General features: G+C 42.2%; 1 protein-coding gene across 2 annotated transcripts; it reads right to left on the bottom strand.

The window, feature by feature from the left end:
- Positions 1 to 3,079: 3,079 nt before the first annotated feature.
- On the bottom strand, positions 3,080 to 14,051 carry casp2 (caspase 2, apoptosis-related cysteine peptidase). 2 transcript variants are annotated; one of them, XM_088999186.1, is made up of 12 exons: positions 13,920 to 14,051; positions 13,521 to 13,668; positions 12,200 to 12,364; positions 12,040 to 12,105; positions 11,907 to 11,976; positions 10,173 to 10,264; positions 9,137 to 9,319; positions 8,923 to 9,051; positions 8,759 to 8,849; positions 7,345 to 7,536; positions 7,092 to 7,201; positions 3,080 to 5,802 (listed from the first exon to the last, which is right to left on the bottom strand). In XM_088999186.1, exons 2-12 carry the CDS (start codon positions 13,662 to 13,664, stop codon positions 5,665 to 5,667), a joined length of 1,380 nt encoding a protein of 459 aa, XP_088855312.1. In that variant the 5' UTR covers positions 13,665 to 13,668; positions 13,920 to 14,051; the 3' UTR covers positions 3,080 to 5,664. The 2 variants fall into 2 exon arrangements, with proteins under 2 accessions (XP_088855312.1, XP_088855311.1); XM_088999185.1 differs by having other exon boundaries at positions 7,333 to 7,536.
- Positions 14,052 to 15,251: the final 1,200 nt, after the last annotated feature.

Genomic DNA, 15,251 nt, shown 5'->3' on the forward strand with positions numbered 1-15,251 from the left:
CGAAAAGTTAGTCTTCCAAACATTTATTTCCCAGAGGGAACCATTAAAATGAGAATAATCCGTTCCCAGGTTCCCATAAAACATCATTTTCTACAAAATAAGCCTTAAAACTACACAAAATACAGTGATACCCGAGTTTAGGAACTTGATTGGATCCCAGAAAGTGTGAGTAAGGTGAAAATTGTGTCTTCCAGACATTAATTTCGCATAGGGAACCATTAAAATGAGAATAGTCTGTTCCCAGGTCCCCATAAAACATCATTTTCTACGAAATAAGCTTTAAAACTACACAAAATACAGTCAGACCTGAGTTTACGAACTTAATTGGTTCCCAGAAAGTGTGTCTAAGGCGAAAATTGTGTCTTCCAAACATTAATTTCCCATAAGAAACAATTAAAAATGAGGATAATCCGTTCCCAGGTCCCCATGAAACATCATTTTCTACGAAATAAGCCTTGAAATTACATAAAATATACCTTATTTTATATATAATAAATGTCATGGGATTATAATTAAATAAATAAACTGTACTGCATGATAAAGTCGTTTTATTGACCTTTGTGATGGTCGTTGATGTAGTTGCCTCTCGATGATATCCGAGTGAAGTTGCCGCGCTTTCTCGGCCATAATATCCTCACTCACACTGTCCCATGCTAGCTTCTTTCCGTTAATCCAAATCAACGGAAGTTTTTCAACCTCGTCTATTGGCTGAGACCGTTGCTTAGACAACACAGAAAACACCATTAGCCACACGTAGCAATGGTCGACTTAGCATACTGGTACTGGGACGCTAATTCACAGAAACGTTTTTCGATGAGCTCCATCTTCTGCTCGACCGTCATTTTCTTTTGTGTCCTCTTCGGCTTAACACTAGCCTGTGGTGGGGTCTTTTTCGGTCCCAAAAAAAGCAAAAGTATCCACTCGATAACAAACCAAGTCTGCACTCAAGGAAAGGGGGTGATGAAAACTAGCCACTGTGGCGCTCCGTGTGGTTTAATTCATTTGCAGAAACCGAGTTTGTCTGCCAAGATTATATTCTTGCAAATTTAAAGCAAAAAGTTCGTAAAACTAAAGCGTTTGTAAATTGCGGTGTGACTGTATATCGGCTAAGACAGGGGTGTCAAAGTTATTTTTTGCCGCGGGCCACATTGTAGTTATGGTTTCCTCTCGAGGGCCGTTATGAATTTGGGGAACCCATTAGAATGTTTAAATCCCTTCAAATATTACATATAGAGCACACAGCAAATTAATAAGTCGTTTTCAAATCTGAAGTCAAGAATAATGACTTTTATTGTGGTTGACATCCAAAAATATGAAATTTTGGCTCAGGTTTTAGCAATCATCATGGAATTTAACAAGTTTGATTTGCTTTCGCGGGCCGAAAAAAAGGATGTGGCGGGCCGGATTTGGCCCGCGGGCCTTGACTTTGACACCTGTGGGCTAAGAGTATTGAGGCGCGCTATTGGAATGGCGTTCGACGATGAGGCTGCAAACATTTCTCAACAATTTGGATCGCAAACGCATCGTTTGTGTACTTTTCCGACGCTACTTAAACGCCAGACCCCGAAAAGTCGGACGGGAGGTCACATGACTGGATACGTTGATCACATGACTTGACACGTTGACCCGTCACGACAATAACAAAGACATGGATACATGCAGATCCCCCCCCCCCCCCCCCCCTTAACCCCGAGCCGCTTTGTGGTCCACGCGCTGGCGCATAGCGAGCTAATCTCACCGGACACACACAACAAAAAATGTATTACGCCGACCGCCACGGGATGGGGGCGGGGGCGGTGGGGTAAGGGTGGCTAACGTGGGGGTTTTTGTGCACGCGCGTGTGTCAACAAGAAATGAGTGCGGACAGCTGGCCCGCCGGGCCTCCATTTGATACACCCTGAATATTATCACCGAGCGGCGGGAATGACACACGTCGTCCCAGAGTGCGGAGAGACCTGAGCGCAAGCGGTTACACTACACCTGAACAACACTCGCGCAAACACAGCAACAAGGCGGATCGCGTGCGGGGGAGGGGAGTGGAGGGTCAATGAGTGGCGGAAAGCGCCGTTTGGCGCGTGGAAAAGTGGTGCCAGAAAAGTTATCAAAAAAGTGCGTTTGCGATTCAAATTGACGTGAGTCAAAAACGACATTTTATAATCATAATAATCATACGTTTCATTTATAAGCGCCTTTCAAAACTCGCAAAGAAACTTTAGTCACGGGATATTTTTTTTCTGCGGGTGAGCAGCGGCAGCCACACGTGCCAGCGTTCACACAACCCGGAAGTAACAAAGTAAAAAAATAAAATAAAAAAGTAAATAACACAAAGACACAGCCATTCATTCTTCAGCACGTTCTGTACCCTCTTTGTGACATGAAGCAGTTCTAGATAAAAGAGGAGAGGATCAAAGCATCCTTTTCAGCAGTGGATCAGGAACATCGACGAGCTACATAGTGAAAGCAAACACGCACCTGTAGCATCAATTGACGAAAAGAGATTGGCTCACATCTCCTGTTCCACCTAAATCCGCTTCAAGTCCGAGCCGCGACAGTTCCACATACGCATCGGCGCATATATGTCCTGTATGAATGCCCTAGCATGTTACGAATTTATGTGTGACATCACGAGCAAAAAAAGTGCTGGATTGCAGACAAACTGCAACATACAGTACAGGTTTATGAAAATATGAAAATAAATATGAAATATGAAAACAAAATATTACAACGTTATAACAAGTTGCTATAAAATGAGACGATTTTGCAATCTTTACCAGGCTTTGACGGATTCCCGTCATTCGTTAATTACTCATAATGACTAAATGGCGGAGTTGAATGACTGAATATTTCATATCAGCACAGTTTTTGAGTGGAAGATACCGATAGGAAGCCAATCTTGACTTGTCACATCAATCGCAAAGGACAGAAGTGCAAGGTGACGTTGTCTTCAACCGGGAACTGTCAGATGCTCCGGGCATCGTACCTGAACACACTCCAACTTGTAGGTTGGTAGTTCGAAAACGGCTTTGCTGATGAGGGTCCTGGAATTTTTCTGCGGCAAGAGGGAACAAAAAGCACGGTCTCGTTGAAACACATTAGCTTGTTTATTGTAAGGAAGACTTGGCAGTCATTAGCGATGACTGAAATAACCACACCCCCTTTCCAAATTCTTTTTTCGTAATATTAAAACAAAAATACGCGAAAATGCCGCTTTAAGAGCTTCTTTGGTCACGAGTCAATACTGTGTCGGAGTATCGTTCTCCAGAAACACTGTTACCAAAAACGCTCTTTGTGGCTTACAATGTACACCCTGCATTGACAAATGCTGGGGGAGGTGGGTAATCAGGGTTGGGAGAGGGGGTGGTGCAGTGTTCAAGTTACTATGACAACAACCCGTTATTAATTATCCATTAAACTGCACATTTCTTTAAACAATCGCGAAATGGATATTTTTTTTAATCTCATTATCTTATAGAAAATGGAAAATATAAATGCGAAATAGTTGGGGGTAAAGAGGCGTTGGCGTAAAGATCAAAGTTCACAGAGTGATTGGAAGGCTCGAGGAAGGCGTAAAAAGGAAATATTTACAACATAAATATCGTTAAGTAAAAACACGTCGTAGGCGGAGGAGGTAATAAAAAGGAAAAACAGGAAAAAAACGTGTTGGAATGTTGGAACGACTTCCTATTTGCTGTGGAGCTGAGGACTGCACCGACTTCATTGCAAAATGCTGCCCTCTGGCGGTCACTACCGTGAACTGCAACACGACAACTTACGGTGGGGGGAAAAAAACCGGTGAAAACATTCGGGGCTTGTTTACAAAATCCGATCAAAATAAATTTGTCTTCAACAGAAAAAAAAAACAACAAAAATAGAGTAGAAAATACATTTTACAGTTATAGCCGCGCGATGCCCTCGACACACAGATGTCAAACAATAATAATACATTTCATTTATAAGCGCCTTTCAAAACTCTCATGGTCACTTTACAGTCACGGGAGAAGTTTTTTCAGCGGCAGGCAAACACACCAGCGTTCACCCAACCCGCAAATAAACTCAAATAGATAGAAAGCTAGCTAGATAGCCATATAGCCAGCCAGATAGCTAAAAGACAGAAAATAGATAGCAAATAGCTAGCTAGCTAGGTAGCCAGCTAGATAGCTAATAGACAGACAATAGATAGCAAGTAGATAGCTAGCTAGGAAGCCCGTCAGATAGCTAATAGACAGCAAATAGATAGCAATAGATAGCTGGCCAGCTAGCCAGGCGGATAGCTAATAGACAGTAAATAGATAGCAATTAGATAGCTAAGTAGGTAGCCAGCTAGATAGACAGCCAGAAAGCTCATAGAAAGCAAATAGATAGCCAGCTAGGTAGCCAGCCAAGTAGCTAATAGACAGCAATTAGATAGCAAATAGATAGCTAGTTAGATAGCCAGCTAGTTAGCCAGATAGCCAGCTTAGATATCCAAATAAATACTTGCCTATGCTCGCCTGTGACTCTAAAGTGTACTTGAGAGCTTTGAAAGGCGCTTGAAATAAAATGTATTATTATTATTATTATAAATAAAAAGAAGTCAAAAGAGGAAACTTTTTACACACGCACCACCGCTACTTCACAGCAATGACCAGGGTGGGTGGGGAAAAAAAAATAATATATTTTTGGGCCACTTAACTGCTAGAAATTGAAACTCTCAAACTCTAATCTTTTGACTAAGGTTTCCAGTTTCAACAAACAAAAATGTCCGCATTAGCATTAGCTCCCTGACATCGCTAAGTGTGTATGAGATTTTGCTCAGGCAGTGTTAGCATAAAAAAAATGTCAATGAATACATGTTTGGATGCCAGTTTGTGTGTGTGTGTGTGTGTGTGTGTGTGTGTGTGTGTGTGTGTGTGTGTGTGTGTGTGTGTGTGTGTGTGTGTGTGTGTGTGTGTGTGTGTGTGTGTGTGTGTCAGCCTGTAACACTGGAATGCAAATGTGTGTGGCAGTAATACGCTTGGAATGAGAGGACGTGTGAGCACACTGGCAGGAATGGTGTGTGCGTAGGTGTGTGAAAGAGTGTGTGTGTGTGTCGGGGGTGGCATGTACAGTCAAACCTCGGTTTTCGAACGTCTCGGTTCTCATCCCATTCGGTTTTCAACCAAAAATGTCCTATTTTTTATACAATCGAAATTTGGTTCTCAACCAAACTGAGTGCACCTGAATGCATCACTCGACTACCCTCCGCTTCCTTATACGTCACGTGTTCCTCATTGTGACCGACGCATTAATATTGTTGTTGTTTTATTTTTGCAAAAATGCAGACATATTTGGTTAAGATCTCCTGAATAGTATGATTTTAAAGCAAGCGGAGGATGGTTTGAAAAGTTAGTGTGCCCTGTGTTTGCCCAAAGACAGCCAGGATAGGTGCCAACATGCCCTGTGGCAGAAAGAAAATTGCTGAAAATAAATGTTTGTTTTGATAGAATTTTACACATGACCTTCTTTAATATTACGTTTTTATCCGGTTTATGCGATGAAATAGTTAAAAAGTTGTTTTCTAGACTTTGAACGGATTACATTTTTTTACATTGATTTTAATGGAAAGTGCTGTTTCAGTTTTCGAACAGGTTTCTGAAACGGATTATAGTCGAAAACCGAGGTCTCACTGTATGTGTGAAAAGTGCATTATGAAGAGTGGGGCTGGTATTTGGGAAATAGGTAGAGGTCTTTGCACAGCGAGCTGGTGAACTCCGACATCTCTTTGCAGCGATGGTGGGGGGTGCCGGGGGCGTAACCTTCGCGCTCTTTGATCCGCCCGTTGACCTGCGGGGACGAAAGGAAATCAGTACAAACGCACTCGTTGATCGCTTATTTCTGCCTCATGTCCCGTGAAAGGTTGCAAATAATTGCCCCCCCCCCCCAAAAAAAAAAAATAAATAATAAATAAAAGGGCGTCTGCAGTTGCAAATGACAGATACAGTATGTCACAAAATGGCAGCCATGAGGATCGGAAAGCACCAATGTACACCAAAATGTCCAAAATAAGGCCCGTGGGCCAAATGTGGCCCGTGATCAGTTTTCATTCGGCCCGCAGCCTCCGTCATAAAATCAATAATAATCATGGCTGCCATGTGAAATGAATACATCATGTTTTTATCATAATAATAATACATTTCATTTACAACCGCCTTTCAAAACTCTCAAGGTCACTTTACAGTCACAGGATCAGCTTTTCTGCGGGTGAGCAGCGGCAGCCACATGCGCCAGTGTTCACTCAACCCCGAAGTAACTCAAATAGATAGAAAGCTAGCTATCTACCGAAGAGATAGCTAATAGATAGCCAGTTAGACAGCTTGCTAACTAGCCAGATGGCCATATAGCTAAAAAATAGCCAGCTACATAGCTAGCTAGCTAGCCAGATATCTAATAGATAGCAAAGGGATTTTTGTTCTTATCCTGTGACTGTAGAGTGTCCTTGAGAGTTTTGAACGCCGCTTATAAATAGAATGTACTGTATTATTATTATTATTATTATCGATTGGCTCTCACGCAAGCTAGCTATTTAACTGTCTATTAGCTGTCTAGCTGGCTCGCTAGCTATCGTTTAGCTATCTGGAAAGCTATCATTTAGCTATCTAGTTGGCTGGCTAGGTAGCTATCTATTAGCGACTGTATCCTGTGACTGTAAAGTGACCTTGAGAGTTTTGAAAGCTGCTTATAAATGAAATGTATTATTATTATTATTATGACTGTATCTACTAGCTAGCTAGCTAGCTATCTTTCTATCTATTTGAGTTACTTCCGGGTTGAGTGAACGCTGGTGCGTGTGGCTGCCGCTACTCACCCACAGAAAAGCTTATCCTGTGACTGTAAAGTGACCTTGAGAGTTTTGGAAGGCGCTTATAAATGAAATGTATTATTATTATTATTATTATTATTATTATTATTATTAAAGTTTGATATGCATGTTTCAAATGAACCAAAATGCTTATGATAACCGAAAATGAAAATAAAAAAGAAGCAAATGTGACACACACAATGTCTCCCTGAAACGGATTTTAATTAATTGCGATTAATCAATGTGTTCTAAATCATAAAACAAGGTTACACACCTGCACCAAGATGTCCGCCATGTGAGTGTCTCTGGCGTGAAGACGCAAGACGGAATTGAGCTCTTGGACGAACCAGGAGCCTCGTTTGGTGTTGCGCATGGCCGCCGTGCCTTGAAAAGGAAACCAGAGCCCAGCATGAGTTCCCTGCTATATCCATGAAATCGTATCAATCACCGAATCAATCAATCAATCAATCAAAATTACATTGAAAAAAAAAAAACAGGTTTGGTGTCAAACTTACAAATTGTCTGACCTTTGAGAGAGGCAAACCCGCATATCATGTCAGAGCGCCGAGGCAGTTTAATCCTGGGCAGTCCGACGTCACCCCCGTGTCCGGCGGCTCCGGTGGCCCGGGGGGCTTCTCGCCCGGCATCTCGCTCCTCGCAACTGGGCGAGGAGGTCCGAACTGGACCATCCAGCTGCTCCACGCCGCAGTCCAGCTCCTCTACGAGATGGCGAAGGGGGGACAAAAATGGGGGTATGGTTTTGGTGGGGGGCGAAAAAGGGGCCGCGATGACTCGAAAAGGGGCTCGGCAGATTTGTGCCATTTTTTAAGCTTTATGGCGGACACTCACCGAGATTCTCAACTTCACCAAAGAACATTTTCATTTTTTACATCCGGTAAGCGATTTTTAAAAAATACTGTATTTCGGGTGCACCGCATTATTCTATTATATTTCTTTATTTATTATTTATTCTTTTATGTTAGATTTTACAATATTTTTACGATATTTATTTATTATTATGTATTCTTTTATGTTAGATTTTATTATGTTTACTATTTTTTTTACTATATATTTATTATTTTTATTTATTGTTATATTATGTTATTTTGTATTATTTTTATATTTTTACTCGCGAGTGAGCTAACTAGCAGATCATTTTATTCGGCCCGCCAAAGCAAATAAAAAAAAAACATCAAATTCCATGCTCATCTATTGAGCGAGTTAGCGAGCTAGTTAGCTTTCCATCACTTCAGCTAACTGGCTAATAATCCCTTACATCACTGGTGTGAAAATTAAGGCACGGGGGCCCAATCTGGCCTGCCACATCACGCTCATTTATCTTGTTAGCGAGTGAGCTAGCGAGCGAGCTTGCTAGCGAGCGAGCTAACCACCTCTCTTTCTATTCAGCTATCTAGCTAATCCCTTACATCACTGGTGTGAAAATCAAGGCCCGGGGGCCAAATCTGGCCCGCCGCATCATTTTTTTTTTTCGACCCGCCAAAGCAAATCAAACAAATCAAATTCCGTGCTCATCTATCGAACGAGTTACCGTGCGATCGAGCTAGCTAACTTTCCATCTATTCAGCTAGCTGGCTAATCCCTTACATTGCAGGTGTCCAAGTCAAGGCACGGTGGCCAAATGTGGCCCGCCACATCATTTTATTCGGCCCACGAAGGCAAATGAAACTTGTGGAATTCCATGCTCATCTATTGAGCGAATTAGCGAGCGATGGAGCTAGCTAGTTTTCCATCTATTCAGTTAGCTGGCTAATCCCTTACATCACTGGTGTGAAAGTCACGGCTTTTGAAAAACAATATTGAAGGCTTATATTGCGGAAAATACGGTAACATTAACTATCAAGTCCGACTTTATTTTTATCTTGTCTGCGTTGTGCAAATGTAGACTTTACGTGACGTTTTTTTGGGTGCTTTTTTTGTTACCTCCTCTGCAAGCTTGGATGAAAAACATCTTTGGTTTGTTCTGTAGCAACGGGCAGCGGGCATTGTTGAAGGCCTCAAATACCCACTGAAGCTAAATATGAACAAATGATATCATGTCAACATCCATAATTGTTGTCTTTTTTTTTAACAAAATGGCGACGCACCTGCAGGAGTTGACCGTCGACGCCGTAAACGGCCCCTTCCACGCCGTGGGAGAGGAGGCAAACCACGCAGCTGTGCACCGTGCGGTGCTCAGGGCGCCTGGCGAAGGTCTCGATGCAACTTTTCATTTCCTGGTTGTGGAATTAAAAAGGACACAAAATAAGTTGGTTTGTGCTAGCGGGGAAGGAGGAAGCGGCGCGGGCACGACGCCGTCACCTCAGCCGTCAGGTCTCTGCGGACCGTCACGGCGAAGTCCAGATCGGCGAAAAGCTTCCGGAGAACCTCGTCGTCCACCTCGCCTCCCTTCCTGGGGTCGAGGTCGGGTGCGGATCGCGGGTCAAAGGTCACGTTGCTGATCACCAGGGCTAAACCGCGCGGCGATGAGGTCATTACGTAGGACTGCAACATAATTGGGTAGATTTTGTTTGTATTGCTCAATATCAATTTTCTTAAAAGTCCAGATTTGGCCCCCGTGCCTTGACTTTCACACCGGTGACGGAAGGAATTAGCTCGCTAGCCGAGTAGATAGAAATCTAGCTCGATCGCTCGCTAACTCGCTCAATAGATTAGCATGAAATTACACAAGTTTGATTTGCTTTTGTGGGCCGAATAAAATGATGCAGCGGGCCAGATTTAGCCCCCGTGCCTTGACTTTCACACCAGTGATGTAAGGAATTAGCCAGCTAGCTGAATAGAGAGAAAGCTAGCTAGCTCGAACGCTGGCTAACTCACTCAATAGATGAGCATTGAATTTGATTTGTTTGGTTTGCTTTGGCGGGCCGAATAAAATGACGTGGCGGGCCATATTTGGCCCCCGTACCTTATCTTTCATACTTTGATGTAAGGGATTAGCCAGCTAGCTCAATAGATGGAAAGCTAGCTAGCTCGATCGCTCGCTAACTCGCTAAATCGCTCGATAGGTGAGCATGGAATTTGATTTGTTTGAGTTGATTCGGCAGGCCGAAAAAAATGATGTGGCGGGCCAAATTTGGCCCCCGTACCTTATCTTTCATACTTTGATGTAAGGGATGAGCCAGCTAGCTCAATAGATGGAAAGCTAGCTAGCTCGATCGCTCGCTAAATCGCTCAATAGATGAACATGGAATTAGATTTTTTTTATTTGCTTTGGTGGTCCGAATAAAATGATGTGGCGGGCCAGATTTGGCCCACGGGCCTTGACTTGGACACCTGCGCGTTAGGTGCTCAAATGTGCGCGCTAAAGGGGCGTTCAACGATGTCGTCGTTGCGCTACCTTGAGGCATTGCGTGAGGTAGAGGTCATGCGTGCAAGGCAGCACGGGAGTGACGATGGGGCTGTCTGCATCCAGGCTGTACTCTTGACACTCTGAAAACAAAATGGAAGACGCGCCATGTTGAAAAATATAACATATATACAATTCAAAACACTTACAGACACGTCATTTAAAAGAAATAAAGTAGTTATAGTTTTGAAGGATGCCTTCATAGCAAAAAAATATGTATTCTATATGAGTTTAAATAATGTCAAGAATTGTAACAAGAATACGATTAGACAGAGGTCAAACGACTGTTGTGGCCGTATGACGTCACACCGCCAGGTTTAAAATGACAAAGTCGGTACTACAAGACCGTACATGAGTCACTCAACAAGGTGCGGCACCCGCACTCCCTTTTCAGTAATATGATCCCGACGCAAATAAACCAGTGAGAAGAATCTGCAACATATTACAACTTTGGCTACCTATTTTATTTACCGGATTGTCCGATGTATAAGGCGCACCCCCCCCCCCCAATAAATGGTGTCTTTTCAACCTTTTTCCATTTATAAGGCGCACCAGAGTATAAGACACAACCCAACAAATGGTGTATTTTCAAACTTTTTCCATAAATTAGTTGCACCAGAATATAAGGTACACCCCCAACGAATGGTGCGTTTTCAAATTTTGTCCATATATAAGGCGCACTGGAGTATAAGGCGCACATTTAATGAACGTTATTTTGTAAATGTTTATATATATATATATATATATATATATATATATATATATATATATATATATATATATATATATATATAATGTGCACTGGAGTATAAAGCGCACCCCCAATGAATGGTGTATTTTCAAACTTTTTCCATAAATTTGTTGCACCAGAGTATAAGGCGCACCCCCAATGAATGAATGGTGTATTTCCAAACTTCTTCCACATATAAGGCACACCAGAGTATAAAGCACACAATTAATGAATGGTGTATTTTCTATTTTTTCCATATACAGTAAAGTCTCGTTATATCGATATTCAAGGGAGTCGGAAAAAATATCGATATAACCGGGACTATCGATATATCCGACCCTGTTTGCATGTAATTTTCTCCGTGCGTGCATAGAAATAGTATCGATATAACCGGGACTATCGATATATCCGATATCGATATAACGAGACTTTACTGTATAAGGCGCACCAGAGTATAAGGTGCACACTCAATGAATGGGGTATTTTCGAACATTTTCCATAAATTAGGCGTACAGGAGTATAAGGTGCACCCCCACGAATGAATGGTGCATTTTCAAACTTTTTCCATGTATAAGGTGCACCCTCAAAGAATGGTGTATTTTATAACTTGTTCCATATATAAGGTGTACCGGAGTATAAGGCGTGTTAGGGCAATTATAAATTACCTAATGTGGCGCACCCCCAATAAATGGTGTATTTTCAAACTTTTTCCATATACTGTATAAGGCGCAACAGACTACAAGGCGCCACCTTTAAAAATGTTTTCCAAAAAATATTATATATAAATATAATAAAGTGGTTACTAACAGTCATTGCGAGACCTGTTGCGTCTCACTATGACTTCACACATGAGGCGCAGTGTCAACCTTTGAAGAAAATCAAGGCTTTTTTTGGTGCGCCTTTTACACCGGAAAATACGGTAATTAGTCAGTTAGTGAATCTTGACACTAACGGAATGAGATGGAAAAAAAAGGGAGACGTATGCCGCATCCCACCGTGCGTCCGCGCCCGTTTGACTTCGATTTGCTCCTGGGTGGAAAATGGAAGAGAGGAGTCGTCGTATCTCTGCAAACAAAAGGGAGCGTTTCAACTTATAGCAACTTTTTTGAACGCTCACAAAGTGCGCACCTCTCTCCTCCTCTGCGACGTCTGGATGAGCTGCCTTCCCATCCGTCCTTCGCACTCGCCGTCGGGCTAAAGACACAACGGGCGCAAAAAGCCGCGACGATTATTACTTTGGGATGAAGGCGGGCAAGATGGTTGACCGATGAAGCGCTCGCTTACTCACTCGTGTCTCTTTGCCGTCTTTGTCCTGCGACAGCGCGAGCAGCTCGCAGAGATGTCGCTGCTCCGTTTCCATCAGGGCTGAGCAGAAGCTGCTGAAGGCTCGCGGGCCTCGTTTGGGCAACAACAGGAGAAGACGCCAGCTTCGTTTCTGGGACGTCTGCTCGGCCTGAGGACATTGGACGTTGGAAACATGACGGGGGGTCAAAAAACGTAGTAAAAATCGGCGGGGTGCTTACTGTGGTTTGCAAATTATGATTATTTTGAATTAAAGTAGTGATACCTCAGGTCACGAATTTAATTGATTCCCAGAAAGTGTGTGTAAGGTGAAAAGTGTGTCTTCCAAACATTCATTTCCCATAGGAAACCATTAAAAACGAGAAGAATCTGTTTCCAGGTGCCCATAAAACATCATTTTCTACGAAATAAGCCTTACAACTACACAAAATATACCTTAGTTTATGTATAATAAATATCCTATTGTATTGTAATGAAAGGAAACCCGACGTCGCCGGACAAGTTGTGTCCATAATTTCTAAAATCACTTCAAATGACTTCTACTGAGCGTATTTTACAAAGATTCCACCGCATTTAGCTATATTTTACTTTTTAAGACTCGCGCTGAATATTCCGGAAGTCTTGTTTTTGAGTTAGTGACGAGTCCGTACGTGACGTCACTGAAGGAACGCCCCTGCCCGAAAAAAGGACACATTGTAGCAGTCCTTCCATCACGTCAATGCTTTTTGCTCTACTTTGGTCTAAAAACGTCGTGTAGGACCACAGAGAGGCAGAAGAGGGCGACAAAGCTCCATGTAAGGAATTAATCAGCCTGTGGAAACGGGTTGATTAATTCCTTACATGACTTTGTCGCCATTTTCTGCCTTTTTTGGGTGCGACATTTCCCACCCCTGATGCCTCAAAATGACACGGAATAAATCGATTGCAAATATGTATGCTTTCTTCTTCAGAACTATTTGAATCATATTCATAACTGGATGAGTAACAAGTAAGCATCTTCTCCGAGCCATTGTTTTGATTCTCCAGCAAGGTAAGACGTCTTGGGGTGACATCACGAACAAGGGGGCGCGACCTTCTGAAACTGGCCACTTTCGGGTTCGTTTTTTGCAGATTTTGGACACTTTAAGTCATCTTTATTGGTGTTTTGCATTTGACTAAAAATATCATACTGCGTGTTTTGGGTATTTTAGATGCTATAAAACGTTTTTCTGATGTCAGTTAAGAAACAAAAAAAAGTGATGTCGGTTGTCCTTTAAAGTACATGCGTGAAGTAAACGCAAACCACCGTGCTGCAAAAACAAACCTACCAGGATGCCCTCAGCCATGCTGTCGGTGAGAATGTTGTCTTCCAGAAGAAACTGAATGAGCAGCTCATCAACCACCAGCTGCTTGCACAAAGAAGCACTGCGCAAAGCGACTCGGTGCATCTCCAGCATGCCGCATTCCCGCATTTTGCTACAATAACAAAAACATATCACGTTTTTAGGGGGGGGTTGTAAAGACTAGACTATGTTTTGGTGATGGTCCGCACATTCGAGTAAGTTAACAACAGCCTTTGCATTGCAGAGTCTTGGCGTTACAAAGCACAAAGTGAATATAAACTACATGCGGTGACAGCGGATGGCTAACTCAGCATTCGACAGTGGGGGGAACGCGGCGCTAGCTAGCCGAACTTCGGTGATGCAAGCAAACCGTCTTTGTCTTACCTTTAAACGTTCTTCCGCCGATGCACCAAAGTAATCCAAATTTATTTTTTCGTGGTTTTCACGTCAGAAAACGACAACCCCCCCGACGGACAGCCGACCGCCCAACTTCCGTGGGAATCTAACAGAAATGTGACAGGGCGGGGCCAGGAAGTTATTGTTTATTATTTTCACCAATGAAAGTGTGAAAAGCATGAGTGACGTGTTATTTGGCCACTCGGATTTCTTCTTGACATCATACAAACTTTACTGTATTGGCGGGACATTGAACATGGTGGTATTTTCTCGTCGAAAAAAACTCTAAGAGTTCTTAAAATCATACAATCCTACATTTTAGATTGATGAACGCCATAATTTTCGTCTTTTACATGACCAATGCAGTCTTCTTGGCTCCTCCTGAAAGAAAAAAAAAAACATTTAATTTACAAGCGCCTTTGTGAACACCCAATGACACTTTACAATTTGAAAGAACAATACTCAGAACAATAAAAGCATAAATAAAATGACAAATAATAAAATAGCTGTCGAAACTAAACCATAAATGCAATTTTATACAGATGGGTTTTGAGGTGGGATTTGAATTAAGTCAAACAGCTGCGTATAAATGACAGTTGTGACGAATCAAGTCAAGAGTCAAGAATAAAAATAAGTCAGTCAAGTCAAAGTCAGCTTTATTGTCAAATATGCTAAAATATGCTAATAGGAATGACATACAGCACAGATTAAATTAATGTCCTCTCGGACCCAGCGTCCAAGGCACTTATAATGTGGCTAAAAAAGACAGACAATTGACAACAGACAATACATGTAATTTCTGAATGTAAAGTGAGGCAGAGTAGAAGTAACCTAGTGTAGTAATGCAAAAAAAAAAGTTGAAGTGAGGGCGTGCAGGAAAAAAAATGACAAAAAAATTGACATATATGATTGTTTTTTTTAACAGCGTTCTCGTCGCTATTTTACCCTCTTTATAGTTGACGTTTTTCGCTCAGGACAACTTATCCAGGAACGTTTCACACGTTTGTTCGAGGTCCCTCTTAGCCAATAGGCTGCCAGGAAGAGGCGAGGTAATAGCCAATGGCAGAGCAGATATCATCATGTTGCATTCGTAAAAATCGGAGCTATTAAAGCTGGCCATACTGTACATACAGTAGATCGCGTTATTTTACATTTCATATCTTAAAATTTACTCTAATTAGAAATATGTATATGAAAATATACTTCTGAGTAGAGGTACCACTATATCAGTCGTTTCTCAGTGGATTGTGCAGGTGTGTTCCCTTTCGCCCACGTGTCTCAAAGACCGACTTCACCCCCCACCCTCCCCCAACCTCCCTG

This window comes from Hippocampus bargibanti, linkage group LG06, assembly GCF_051943395.1.
Source record: "Hippocampus bargibanti isolate YZ-2025 linkage group LG06, ASM5194339v1, whole genome shotgun sequence".
Taxonomy (NCBI): domain Eukaryota; kingdom Metazoa; phylum Chordata; class Actinopteri; order Syngnathiformes; family Syngnathidae; genus Hippocampus; species Hippocampus bargibanti.

Excerpts from the sequence above, each read along its gene's own strand:
- casp2 (XM_088999185.1), bottom strand. The coding sequence starts at position 13,664 with ATGCGGGAATGCGGCATGCTGGAGATGCACCGAGTCGCTTTGCGCAGT. Across the intron at positions 9,320-10,172 it reads ACCTCACGCAATGCCTCAAG|TCCTACGTAATGACCTCATC; the intron begins GTAGCGCAACGA and ends ATTATGTTGCAG. Across the intron at positions 7,537-8,758 it reads CATCCAAGCTTGCAGAGGAG|AGGAGCTGGACTGCGGCGTG; the intron begins GTAACAAAAAAA and ends GCCATCTCGTAG.